Source organism: Eleutherodactylus coqui, chromosome 3 (assembly GCF_035609145.1).
Source record: "Eleutherodactylus coqui strain aEleCoq1 chromosome 3, aEleCoq1.hap1, whole genome shotgun sequence".
In the NCBI taxonomy this organism is placed as follows: Eukaryota; Metazoa; Chordata; class Amphibia; order Anura; family Eleutherodactylidae; genus Eleutherodactylus; species Eleutherodactylus coqui.
Genome location: NC_089839.1, coordinates 109,681,120 through 109,694,862, shown reverse-complemented (window position 1 = coordinate 109,694,862; position 13,743 = coordinate 109,681,120). Strand labels below are relative to the sequence as shown.

General features: G+C 40.8%; 1 protein-coding gene across 1 annotated transcript in view; it reads left to right on the top strand.

Moving 5' to 3' along the window:
* The window catches only part of SYNE1 (spectrin repeat containing nuclear envelope protein 1), a 575,530-nt gene that overhangs the window by 229,114 nt on the left and 332,673 nt on the right, over positions 1 to 13,743 (top strand). Inside the window, exons 22-27 of the mRNA XM_066595961.1 lie at positions 333 to 497; positions 1,539 to 1,673; positions 3,061 to 3,219; positions 5,175 to 5,383; positions 7,131 to 7,239; positions 10,919 to 11,083. Coding sequence (XP_066452058.1) covers positions 333 to 497; positions 1,539 to 1,673; positions 3,061 to 3,219; positions 5,175 to 5,383; positions 7,131 to 7,239; positions 10,919 to 11,083 — 942 coding nt within the window. The remainder of the gene's footprint in view (positions 1 to 332; positions 498 to 1,538; positions 1,674 to 3,060; positions 3,220 to 5,174; positions 5,384 to 7,130; positions 7,240 to 10,918; positions 11,084 to 13,743) is intronic.

The following is a 13,743-nucleotide window of genomic DNA, read 5'->3' as shown; positions in this document are numbered from 1 at the left end:
TCAGTGTACTGCACTACGTATTAAAAAAAACTGATACAAAACAGAGCTAAAACGAATGGAAAGCATCCATTTTTTTTTGTAGACCCATTGAAAAAAATGATAAGTTTATTTCAGTTTTACTTCCTTTCTCTTCTCCAAAAATGGGACACAGAGACCGAAATCTAAAACTAAGACAAAAACAAGTGTGAACAACCCTTTTACAGTTTGATTAACAATGCCAACAATATCTGTCCTGGCCTATCAGGATATGATCTGTTGCTACCACTTGCACCCTCCATATTGTGTTCAATTCAAATATAAACTATTAATGTACCATTCGTATTTCATTCAAGAGTGTGGCAAAGAAAATACCAGATTGGAAGAAGAAGGTAGAGGCCAATAGTAGCATGATGAAGAAGTTTGAAGAGTCAAGAGCAGAACTTGAGAAAGTTCTAAAAACAGCAGAATCATACTTTAAAGAGAAAGGAAACCCTGAAGAACTTCTGAAGAAACACACTGTAAGTAGCCAAATGCATAGATCATCATATTGGTTGCTGTATTAGGTAGGTCCTGTTAAAGTGTAACTGTGCTTTCTAGAAACTTTTGACATGTCATTGGGACATGTTAAAGGTTTTGATTGCTCAGGCTCTGGGTATTGAGACCTCTAACAATCACTGGAATGAAGCAGGTGAAGTGCTCATCCGAGCGTAGTCCCTGCTCGCTAGCAGAAGACAGGCTTGTAGACTTTCTATTGAAACTCTCTTCTGCTAGTAAGCAGTGACACTGCTCAGATGACCACTTCATCTGCTTTGTTCTATCAATCGATAGAGGTGTAAACACCCAGACCCCCAGAAATCAAATGTGTTAACACGTCTCTATGGTATATGAAAAGTTTTTGTAAAGCACAGTGACACTTTACATGGAGTGACCGGTTACTGGATAGCAGGTCCTCTTTGCCATCTGTGCTAAAATAAGAACAAGAGCAGTGCTTACCTTTTCCCTGCCGCCATAATCCAGCGCTGCAGCCCCGCTGTGGTATGGGTGCTTGTTGTGGCAGATGATGTCACCAGAATTAAGGTGACCACTGCAGCCAATCAGAGGCTGCTGCATCACCGCTCATGATGCTAGGAGTTTGTTAACGTGTGCTGTAGCCTCTGATTGGCTGCAGCGGTCTTCTGACTTCCAGTGACATCATCTGTCACAGCAAATGCCTTGGCCATAGTGGGTCTGCTGCTTATTTTTCCTAGGGGGCATGACATCCAGTAACAAGACGGCCCCTTTAAGTGAACTTGATATTTTGAATGTTTTATTTTTGTGCGTTATATAGATTTAATTCTTACGTAAAGAAATACATATATACACTTTTTATAGCAGCATATTTTGTCTTACTCTTTTACCTTTGAATCTGTTGCTTATGATAAATATGTGATTATATGAATGATATTTATAGGAGAAGTGAGTTTTATGTCTGTAGCCCACATTTTATATAACAAAACGTTCTGATAAGTGTAGGACCTGCATTTGCTATGAAATTCTAAATGTATTTTTATTCTTCACAGGATTTTTTTGGACAACTTGACCAGAAGGTGCTCAACACTTTTCTGAAGGCTTGTGATGAGCTAACAGATTTCCTACCAGAGCAGGACCAGCAGCCATTACAAGAAACTGTCCGGAAATTACATAAACAATGGAAGGTGCGTAGATTATGTTCCTTAGATCATTGCAGTAGTAGAAATCAAAGGGATATGTATGTGTTTCTTTAAAAAAAATTTAATTTTAGAAGTGTTTAGGACTAAATGAGTCTTTGTGATCATAACCAATATGATGTCCATCATTTCACTACAGCTGGTCAAACCAGTACCATATAGACATACATAATGTGAATACTTAAAGGAGTATTTCCAAATTCGGCGTTTATGGCTTATCTGCAGGTTATACCATAAATGTCTGATAGATGTCAGTCCTCCCTCTGGGACCCACACCTGTCTCCAGAAGGGTGGTTTCTGAGTTTTTTTGGGAGTCATAGTAACAGCCAGGTATGCTTGTTTGACTAACTCCTAAATAGAATGGAGAATGCTGCATACATCCAGGTGGATAATGAATGAAGAGGCGGTCACCTCACAAGGCAGAATGGGGATCAGCGGGACAGCTGTTCTGGAAATAGCTGCTGGTCTCAGAAGTGGGACTCATATCATAGAAATTTATCGATAAACAATAAATGTCTAAGATGGGAATAGCATCTACGATAAAATAACAAATAAGCCCTCTATAGTACAGCATCAACGGAACACCAGCAAAGAATAAATGGGCAGAATTTACCTGTAAGGTTTGTGCTGACGACACAACTCATGTAGAGATGATAATGCAGCTGCAGCCCCTCCAGGGGACACGGACAATCCATCATCCAAATAATGGCTTTCCTGTGCAGCAGCACCATGGTCGTCCTCTTTTCCCACCAGCACTGTGGGTGCGTAGTATAGCTGCATGAAAAAAATGCAGCTATACTGCTCTAAAGATCGCGTGAACGTGTTAATTCCTGCTACTTGAAGTAGCCCGTTCACATTATCCATGGTGTGTGCTTTCCAGCTTCCATAGGAGTCTATGGAAAGCACGCACCAAAGATACGTCAGGTCCTATCTGCGTGCACCACAGAGCTTAGATGCAACTTGCAGACTCATGTACTATCTTTGTTAGGTGTGTGAATTTAACAATCTTCCACTTGAACACTTCTATAGGAACCTATTGGTCCCTATAGAAGCATATCCTGTGCGCGCCTCTAATGCACCCGGACAACGCTCGTGTGAATGAGGCCATGAAGATGGAAATACTCCTTCAAGATTAGATAGCCCGGACAGATGCACAGGTCGTTCAAAATTAAAAAACCATACATCGAGTATCAAAACAGGGAAAGCAGTAATACATTAAATCTATGTAGGGGATAATACTAGAAGACATGAAATTAAAATGTGGTATAAAATAGTATTTCCCAAACATTTATTTGAAAGGTAAGTTATAAAATTGGATACTATTACTTTGATATGATTACATTTTCTGTCAAGTATTGGATTATTTTTATTTCAGGATTTTCAGAGTGAAGCTCCTTATCATTTACTGCGTTTGAAAGTTCAGCTGGAGAAGAGTAGGATTCTTGGTACAGTTGAAGATTGTCGTGTAGAGCTGACCAGAGAGAACAAAGCGCTACCAGTAGATGGAAGTGAAAAAATCATTAGAGAACATAGGGTATGTGTCCTTAACCCCTTAAGAATGCTGACCTTTTTTTTTTTTTAATCATATTCTATTGTCACCTTCTGACAGCCATAATTTTTTTTTACTTTCCTATTAACAGCGCGGCTCTGGAGTTACTTTTTTTTCTAGAATGTTCACCTTGTGGGTTAAATAATGTGTTACTTTGTTAGATCCGACTTTTACAAGCACAGCAATACTAAATGTTTTTTTTTGTTTTATTATTTGGATTCTGTTTTACTTATAAATATGGCAAACATTTTTTTAAGCCTTATTACATTTTATTCTTTTAAATTATTAATAAAACTTTTTAAAACTAAATTTTACAGTTTTTTTAGTCTCCAGAGGGGACAAAAACTTGCGATGGTTTGATCACTCCTGCAGTATGATGTAATGCCATTGCATTACATTATGCATTGATCTGACAGGCAATCTATCAAGCCACACCACAGGCGTGGCTTTATAGGCAATTTGCAATGGCAGCACTGGGGGCTTTCAGAAGGCACCCGGCTGCCATGGCAACCACACAGCAACTCGTGATCTTATCGCAGGGGGCAGCGGGTGAACCCTGAACATAAATTGGGGCATTTAAATGCCTTTGTCAGAGTTCATAGCAACATTTAAATGGTTTACAGCTCTGATAAGCGTGGCTTAGAGGTTAAGTAGATTCTCTTCAGTATATACACATAGAGGAGCATTAGATTCTCCTCAGTATATACACATATAGGTGAGATAGATTTTTTTCAGTATATACACATGGAGGTGAGGTAGATTCTCCTCAGTATATACACATAGAGTTAATGTTACGGTACTAGTGGGGTGCTTAGGTACGCACGGCACAGGGCTCCCTGATCTACACCCACGCCACTGTGCCTTCCTGGAGATAGCCCTGATGGTGGACCCGTCCAGGCCGCCAACTCTGACCCTACGCTTACTAGGGGGGACATGCAGGGACCGCAGTATCTATGCAAGAGACTACTACCCACTAGCACCGACAGGAAAGGCAGATGACAAGAACCAACACGAAACAATACAAACAGAACAGAGGCAGATGGTAAGGCCTGGCTGATAACAGCGAGGTCTAGCAGACAAACTGGCAAAAACAATACAAACAGAGGTGGACTGTAAAACCCTGGCTGATAACACCGGGAAGTTAGAGAACTAGTAGTCAGTAAGTGAGTGAGTCAGTAAATCAGTAAGGGCTTTCGCCTCTATCTATCTATTGTGGCAAGGGGATTTCTTGCCTGTGGATCGCTGGCCTTAATGTCAGGGAAATGGCGCACCACACGTGTAGCTAGATGGCTCCAGACACTTGAATTTCTTTAAAACTGGGGCTTGCCAGCATTTATTCACATACAACACAGTCCATATAATCCTGGATTTATAACCCACTGGGTCACTGTCACTACATTGCCCAGGGCATCTGGAGGGCATTGTCCTCCGTCAGACATGTGGTGGTTCCCGAACAGATCCCTGCAGGATCTCAGACTAGCAGCCCTGCAGCTCCACTGAGCTGATACTTTCTCTCCTGAGTCTGGTAGGAAGTGGCACTTTTAACCTTAGCTTCTGCCACACTCACAGGTGATTACCCTTTCTGTAGTACCAGAATGCCTGTCTCTAGCCCTCTGCAGGCCATTCTGATACTGCAGTCCCACGATTTATATATTTCTGTTAAAAGATATGATTGAAGTGATAGCCTGTATTAACTGAGTGTATTTCTTAAGCAGCTCTGATAAATTTTCTGATGAGCTAGTTTGAATTAAACATAAATGTAATGATTATTGCCCAACTACTTGTTATCAGTTTGCCATGGCATTTTTTGCAATCTTGTGCTTCATATAAACAAGCCCACTTACTAATATATATATATGTGTATTTATATTCATTTGTGTTGAGTTGTATAAGGTAATTACTTGCAATCTTGTGTAATTTCCTTTATGGTTGTATAACAGGCATTCTTTGGTGAGAAAGGCTGCTACCAACTATGTGAGAGGAGGTTACGTCTTATTGAGGAGCTATGTTTGAAACTACAGGAAAGGGACCCTATGAAAGAAGTCTATACAAGCACCAGAGAGCTGCTGAAAGATCTAAAAGCTGAGATTGACAGCGCACATCTAAAACTGCTGGAACATCCCGACAAGTGGAAAGAGTTCAAGATCAGGTAGAATATATAAGTTGGAATGATTGATTTTCCAGTGTGGAAAGGTTTTATTTTTATTAATAAAAAAGATGAGATAGAATAACATTTTATAGAAATATAATGTTAGGAATGGGCGTCTTGGTGAAACTGATGTTGTCAACAGTACCAAGTAGCAATGTCATTTTTGATACTATAATTTTCGACATTAAATTTAATATGCTGAGAAAAACTACTTTGTGGGCTTTAGGCAAGCTGAAGCTTGAGAGGGAGAGTGCAGCAGTCCAAAATAAGTCTATGGATATTTACTTTTTTTAAAGTTGAGTTACCTTTATTTTTATGTTACAAAGAAAATCCAATAATCCAGAAGCTCCGATAATGCAGTAAATCTTTTAAATGCTAAACTGTAGAATAAAACCAGGTCCAGAAAGGCTTAATAGAGAGAATAAATTAGCTGCCTTCTCTAGCTTTAAAAACCTCAAGCAAAAGATAAGTGATTATAGCTTATTTTGTATTAACTTTTTATCTAATTTCCAAATAAATGTTTTTTTTTCTATAAGTGACTAATAATTAAGTATATATGATAATGCTTCACCCAGATCACGGTAATTGCAATGTAAATGAGTTTTTCTTCAATATTAGAGCTCATTCACAGGATTGTAATTTTAGCACGTATTACAGTAATTGGAGTCAATGAAAGTTTAATGGACTTTCATTGATCCATGTGCGTATAAATAATGCATGTTGATGCGCACCGAGAAATAGATCGCAGGATGCTCTATTTCTCTGCGTACCATGCAGCGTAAGCCCTATACATTTGTATAGGCAGCATATGCAACGCTGTCCATACGCAATACAATGCAGATGGGCAACGTTTTCATACGCAACCCCGCTATGAAACAGAGCAGGGAATAAAAAAAATAAGACAGTCACACTGCGCGTAACTATGTGTGTGAGATACGCAGCCATGCGCAGTACACTAGCAGCCATATGCGGTCTCTGCTGGCAGACTCAGCGTTTTACCGATACGATGATGTGAATGAGCCCTTAAACATATGCATTTATGATGTTTCCTGGTGAATTTACTATTTATTTTATATTATTGCAATAAATAAATAGTCTCATGTAGCAGAAAAGATATTTCAATATTAGGCCTCTTTCACACGGGGAGCTACACGTGTAAAAACATGCAGCTTTTAAAACCAATGGTTTACTATGGGATCGTTCAGATTCCTTCATCTAAACGTTCCCATAGGAAACCATTGGTTGTAATAGCTGCATGTTTTTTTACACGCATGATTTGTGCGCGCCTAGCTCCCCGTGTGAAAGAGCCCTTAAACTTATTGGAGCGGATTTATGAAAACTGTTTTGGGGATCTTTCACACAGGATGGAGTAGGCCGCATGACACACTGCGAACAGTGGTAAAATTCGCAGAACGCACCTGCGGATTTTGATGCAAAATTGAAAATGGCTTGAAACTTGCCTTCAATTCCGTATCAAAAACCACAGTTAGACCTGCAAGTTTTGGTGTGGAATTTCACAGCTGCAGATCTGGCTGCGTCCTGCGGTGTAATTCCATCTCATATGAAATGTCCAAAAAAAGAAAAACATAGCGAGCAATCGCAGGGCAGATTTCATTTTTCAAAAGCACTATGAGGAATGAAAGCTGCATTATGATTGGTTTCAGGGGCAGCAAAACCAATTTTTGTTTTAGGCAGTTTTGTAAATCTCCCTACTGTTAATATGATCTTTCTGACTATGATGCTCTAGGTTGACAGGATTATCAGATTGGCTTGTGGCAAAGGATAAGCAGTTGGAACAAATAAAAAGTGAAATAACAGAAGTTTCTAAATATGAAAGAATGAAATCTTCAATACAGGTGATGCATTTTCTGCCTTTTCTCTCTTATCATTCTACTTGCATTTGAATTTTACTCTAAAGTAAAGAAAAGCACAGTTGATAGAGTATGAGGGCTTTCTCACAGGAACGTTTTCCCCGGGCATGTATCCCACGGATGTAGTATGCAAAGCGTACTGCTGTGTGCCAACAAATCCCCATGCACTATCTTGTCGTGTATGTGCGCATAATAAGCACCAAGATAGAGCATGCCACGTTTTCTTCTGCTCGCACATTCTGCGTGCTGTGTGTGAGAGGAATTGTTGAAAGTAGTGCATATTATGCGTGCAAAACCTGCGAGCATGATACGCAGTAAAAAAAAACGCTTGTGTGAGAGAGCCCTAATAGGCAAAGGTTTGATCAGAAGAGTGACGCCCACAGAACCCAAGATATATAAAAGCAGCAAGTGATATGCATAACACAACAAAGGCACTGCACCGAAGCAGAATAGTTGTCTATTTTACATACAGTTTAAAGAAATACAACTAAATAAAATGGTAATACTGTGTTTCCCCAAAAATAAAACACTGTCTTATATTAATTTTTGCCCCAAAAGAGGCACCGTGTCTGATTTTTGGGGGCTGTCTTAATTGTCACCTAGCAGGCGCCGTTCAGGTCCCTCTTGCTGGGTTGCAGTGCTCCGGCAGTCTTCCGTGTAGTCCTCAGTGCTGAGAGAGCATTCTCATCCTGGTAACAGCGCTTGAATACCCTGTCTCCAGCAAGAGATTGCTGTGATTGGTTTTGGAATGCCGCCTTAGCCAATCAGAGCTGGCACTTGATGAACCAATCACAACCTTTCAATGATGTCATTGGTAATTTATATATATATATATATATATATATATATATATATAATATATATATATATATATATATATATGTTTCTCATGTGCACGGGGTAACATGGCACAGGCTGGCCGCTCCATACACTGCTGCACTAAAAAATCGTGGCAAAATCAGGCGAAAAAAATCGCAAGTGGAAGCAATGTTTTTGTGAGAAAATGCTGCACTGACATTTAAAAAATCATAGGAAAAAAGTTGTCATGTGGTAAAATCACGGTCACCATTATTTTTGTTTTCTATTTTTACAAAAAAAAATAAAGGGAATTAAAAGTAGAGATGAGCAAACCTACTCGGCCATGCCCCTTTTTCGCCCGAGCGCCGCGATTTTCGAGTACTTCCGTACTCGGGTGAAAAGATTCGGGGGGCGCCGTGGGTGAGTGGGGGGTTGCAGCGGGGAGTGGGGGGAAGAGAGAGAGGGCTCCCCCCTGTTCCCCGCTGCTACCCCCCGCTCCGCCACGCCTCCCCCCGGCGCCCCCCGAATCTTTTCACCCGAGTACGGAAGTACTCGAAAATCGCGGTGCTCGATCGAGTAATTACTCGAAACGAGTACGTTCGCTCATCTCTAATTAAAAGTTGAAAAAAAAAAAACCTTTTCCCATATTTATAATAAAAATATAGAAACGAAAAAAAGCCCAACACATATGTGGTGTTGCTGCATCTGCAAGTCCGAATTATCAAAGTAATGCGTTATTCATTCTACACTGTGAATGTCGTAAAAAAAAAAGAGTACACAGTGCCAGAATTGCGATTATTTGGTCACCACAATTCCAATTAAAAAATGAGCAAAAAGTCGTATGTACTGCAAAATTGTAGCTATAGAAACCACGGGTTATCCCACAAAAAATGAGCCCTCATACAATCATATCGACAAAAAGTTATGGTGGTCAGAAAATAATTTTTTGGAAGACGTTTTATTTGTTAAAAGTATTACAGCTAAAATTGTTATTGAAGTAATATTAGTGACTTACAGAATACAGTTATTGTGTCCTTTTTGCCGCAGTATGTACACAGTAAAAGCAAGACCCACTTCCCCAGTGATGGCACAATTGCATTTGTTTTTCGTTGTCACTCCACTTAGAAATTTTTAAAGGTTTTTCAGTACATTATATGGTACATTAAATGGTACGATTGAAAAATACAATTTGTCCTGCAAAAAACAAGCCCTCATACAGCGACGTCGACAAAATAGTAAGAGTTATGATATTTTAAAAGTGGGGAGGGGAAACCAATAATGAAAAGAAATGGCCACACGCTTAAAGGGCTTTATAATAGGACAAGCTATATATCTGAAGAAATGATCTACAATATTTAATGCAAACAGAAGTTTTGTTTTGTGATGTCTTTAGATGGTTAAAAACTATTTAGCAAAAGGAAAATTTTCCATTCTTTCCAAGTGCTACAGGCAAACGTCTCATACAAATATAGAATACAAGCGAAAGATACTTTAATGACCTAAAACATGAAAGGGTAGGCCTCGGTCAAACGAGCATGCTGTAAATGTCCTGCTGTAAGCCGTGGGGTATTCCTCCTGCCCCCTGCTGGGTAATTTGCCAGCAGTGAGGTGGTAGTAGGGGATTCCCCCCACCTCTCTCTGCAAGGGATTTCCCTTCATGAGGAGAGAGAGGGCGGTGCGGTCACAGGGCTTCCCCCGAGAGTGTGGGAGGAGGGGGATGGGCTAGACGGAACACCCTATAGCCCCACCCCCTATGGTTTGCTATAGGGATTCCATCTAAGAATTCCTATAGCCCGCTCACTCTTTCAAGTCCCTGTCACTCATTCTCCGCTATGGGGATATCCCTCTGGATTTCCCCATAGCAGGGAGAGTGATCGGACCTATGGGGAATTTCCCCATAGCAAGGGACAGAGAGCGGAGCAATGGGGGATTAACTCTTCACCTCGCTCCGTCTCTCCATGCCATGGAGAAACTGCCCATAGTTCCGCTCACTCTCCCTGCTTTGGGGAAATCTCGAAGCCCTGCGGGGTTTCTTTTCTCTCCTCCTGGAGCAGCTGCGCTTCTCCAAGCGCAGAAGCTCCAGTGAACGGGCAGTGTTTCATGCAATGTGCATATGAAACATTGCCTGTTCACACGTTTTCTGCACATGCGAGTGGTGCATTTTTTTGCGCCGAACACGTGCTCGTCTGACCGAGGCCTAAAGCTTTAAACCAGCACAAGTGTAAAATTCTTTCACAGTGTTTTCTACAAATACCATTATCTACATGGGTTGATTACTGTTTGTTGTGAGATCCTAAGGAGCTGTCAGAATTGTGAATGCCATGCTGTAAATTCCAGCAAAAAAGGTATATTTTAAAGAATAGTAATATACTTATCCTGACATTATGTGTATGTAATGGTAATTTGATCTTCACAGAACATTAGTACTTGGGAATACTGTCATGTAGTCGTGTATCATCTTCACTTAGCTGCTTTTCTTTAGAATGTGATCTCCTTAATGTTTACATATTTAGGACTTATTCACACGAGCGTAAGCTCCGCCCTCCCCACCCCCTCCCATTGCTGGCTGTGGACAATGGGCGGCAGCTTAGCTCCGCCTCTGCCCTGCCCCCTTCCACTGAAAACAGCCAGAGGGGAGGAGAGAGGAGGTGAGCCGGGGAGGGAAGGGGGAGACAACTTGGCAGAGCTAAACTGTCTTCCCCCGCCCGACGGCATATACGCCGAGCCTGTGCAGCATATATTGGCTTGCCATGAAAACACCGGCCAAAATACGCTTGTGTGAATAAGCCCTTGAAGACATAGTATAACAATCTATATGGTACTTTTAAACAATATTCACATTCATCTGTGAAATGGCATCTTGTAGGATATCAGCCGCGATGCAAGGAAACAAGAAGATGAACTTGGATATCTGAAAAACAGACTGACTGCACTTGTGGGAGTTTCAGTTGAGACAGAAGTGAAAAAGCAGGGCAGTAATCTCTCCAGAGTGTCTACTGATCTGAAAGTACTGCAGGAATCACTCAATGAGGTAATACATAACACCAGTACTGATGAAAGAGATTGCTCTCACAGAATTGCCGTTAGAAAGGGATGCATTTTTAACTCTGTATTCGCAGAAATAAATATAGTTCAATAGTTTTGACTATTTTTTGCCTTTTTGTATTATGCAAATAATATAAATACAAAATACTCCCCTACCGTAGCACTCGGCAATACTGAGAAACCTCATGAATGTAGAGGAAACCATGCATCAGTTTACTGCTGTTGTAAAAGGAAGATGTTATCTGCAAAGTTATCTCATTAAACTAGTAGGTGGAGGATTGGAATTACAGAATGATAGCTTTATTGTTATCTTAAAAGATTGAGATAAAAGGCCTTTTTACACAAAAAGATAATCCCTCAAATTGTTGAAAGATTTAAGATCCATTTAGACACAACGATTATCACTCAAAATTCGCTTAAAGGCCATCTTTTGAGCAATAATCCTTGTGTGTAAATGTGCCCATCCTTCAGTTTTCTGCAGAACAATGGACCTCAGTATGGCTTGAAATCTGCCCTTCAGCAGAACAGCTGATAAAATGGACCGCACACTGTGCTCTACCTGGGGACCACTGATAACAGCTGATTGCATTGTCTCAGCTGTTCTCAGCTGTCAGCCCTGTGGGCAGAACAAAAAGAATTTATTCAGAGAACAGAGGGTGGTCCTCTGAATAAATTCAGCTGCAGGCTGCTTACAGGCTCCTAATTGGTACCAATTAGTAGATTATGCAAAATGATCGCTCAAAAGCCATCTTTTGAGCGATCATCTTTGTGTCTAAGTGCACCTTTAGAGATGATTTTGCACAAAAGTACATGGATAGATAATCACTCCATTTGCCTCATTAGCTAAGCAAATTCAGTAGCAGTGAGGGCATGTGTTTAGTGTCCTAAGTATTATATGCCCAGCGGGATTCCATTGTTCTCTCCCAACATCAGTTTGCCTTGCATAATCAATTAACTCATTGCGTATGCAAAGTAAACAAATCCATCCTGGAATCTCTTAAAAGACTGAGCGAAATGCATTTAAATGAAGGAATTAGCTCAGTCTATCAACAGTTTCAACCATGGATTTTGTGCGGGCTGAAATCCATCGTTAAAAGAAAAGTGCACGACTGCCTGTGTTTACACGCAATGATTATCGCTCACTTTGAGCCACTTGAACGAATTTTGAGCGATAATCATTGCATATAAAAGGGCCTAAAGATAGGCTAGCCTGAGGGTTAACAAAAATCAAGTCTACCTGAGGACCGAAATAGCTGTAGAGTATTATCATTAGTATTATGTTTTTTCCAGAGTTATAGACCATTTAACAGCACAAGAGCGCGTACCACTGATGCTCTCTCTTCTGCTGTTACAGAGTATTGCCAGCATTGGTGAAGACACTCCTAACGTGGAGCGTCTGGGCCACGTGCTTCCCCCCCCCACCCTCCTCCATTCACAACTAAACTGAACGACTGAGGTTTACACTGAACGGCTAGATTGAACAATGCTCATTCAGTCGTTCAGTTGCTGCATGCATTTACATGGGACAACTATTGTTCAAACTCCCACAGGAGTGCAGGAATTTGAACAATTCTGAACGATAATCATCCCGTGCAAATGCTTGCATCCTTATGCAATAATGTGCGTATCACAGCATCATTATCATATAGTGCAAAAGGACAGTGGCACTCTACATATGAAATGGTTTGGCCAAATGCAGACGGCCGGGTTGGATTCTCGCAGCGGGATGCGACCCGTGCCCCTGCAGTGACCACCCGCTTACCTGTCAATGTCTTCTCTTTGCACTGTGGATGTGCCAGCTGGCGCACAGTGGCAGTGCGAGCCTCTGAAATAGGACATGCCCGCAAGCGGAATATTGCAGTTAATCTCCGCTTGTGGGCATGTGAATGCATTTTTATTGCATGTGCTATGGGTCTGTATTTGCTGCGGGATGCGGAGCCCCGAATCCTGCAGTGCAAATGCAGTCGTGTGCATTCACCCTTTTATGCCGCAGCCTGTCTGTCTAGACTTTTAATTAGTGTTGAAATATTTATGTGTTTCTCCATTTGTATTTAGACACATAAACAACAAAGCAGCATATGTCACTTGACATACATTTATTTAGAATGAGAATGTGATGCAACATCTGTGATTCACTATTGAGTTTTTTCTGTATTGTTTGATACAAAGCTCTAAAAATATACTGCTGCTAAAAAATCTAAACTCTAAATGCAGACATAGAAACTATTGTATGCGCTGCACACCCAGTATTTGCCATGTCCTCCTGAAGCCGCAATAATGCTCTGACAGTATGTGGGCTCAGTACGATATTCTAATTGTCTCACCACCCCATCTCTATTTAGCAACCAGAGAATAATTGGCCAAGATACAATGGAGCGACACAGTCTGTAATACTGAATGCTTACAGGGAGGGACAGATAAGGGACAAGACTGAAAGCAGTTTAGGGCTTCTTCCCACCAGTGTTAATCCCTGTTAGGGATTTCTGTTTCTCTGTTCTATTTCTGGAGCAGAGCAGCAGAATTAATTCAAAATTAAACTTTTCCCTTTTTTTCTGTTAATTTCAATGCATTTAAAAAAAAGCAAATCAGGAAGATAGAACAATACCACTGCAGCGCCACCTATTGTATGGCAGCATTCCTGCAAGT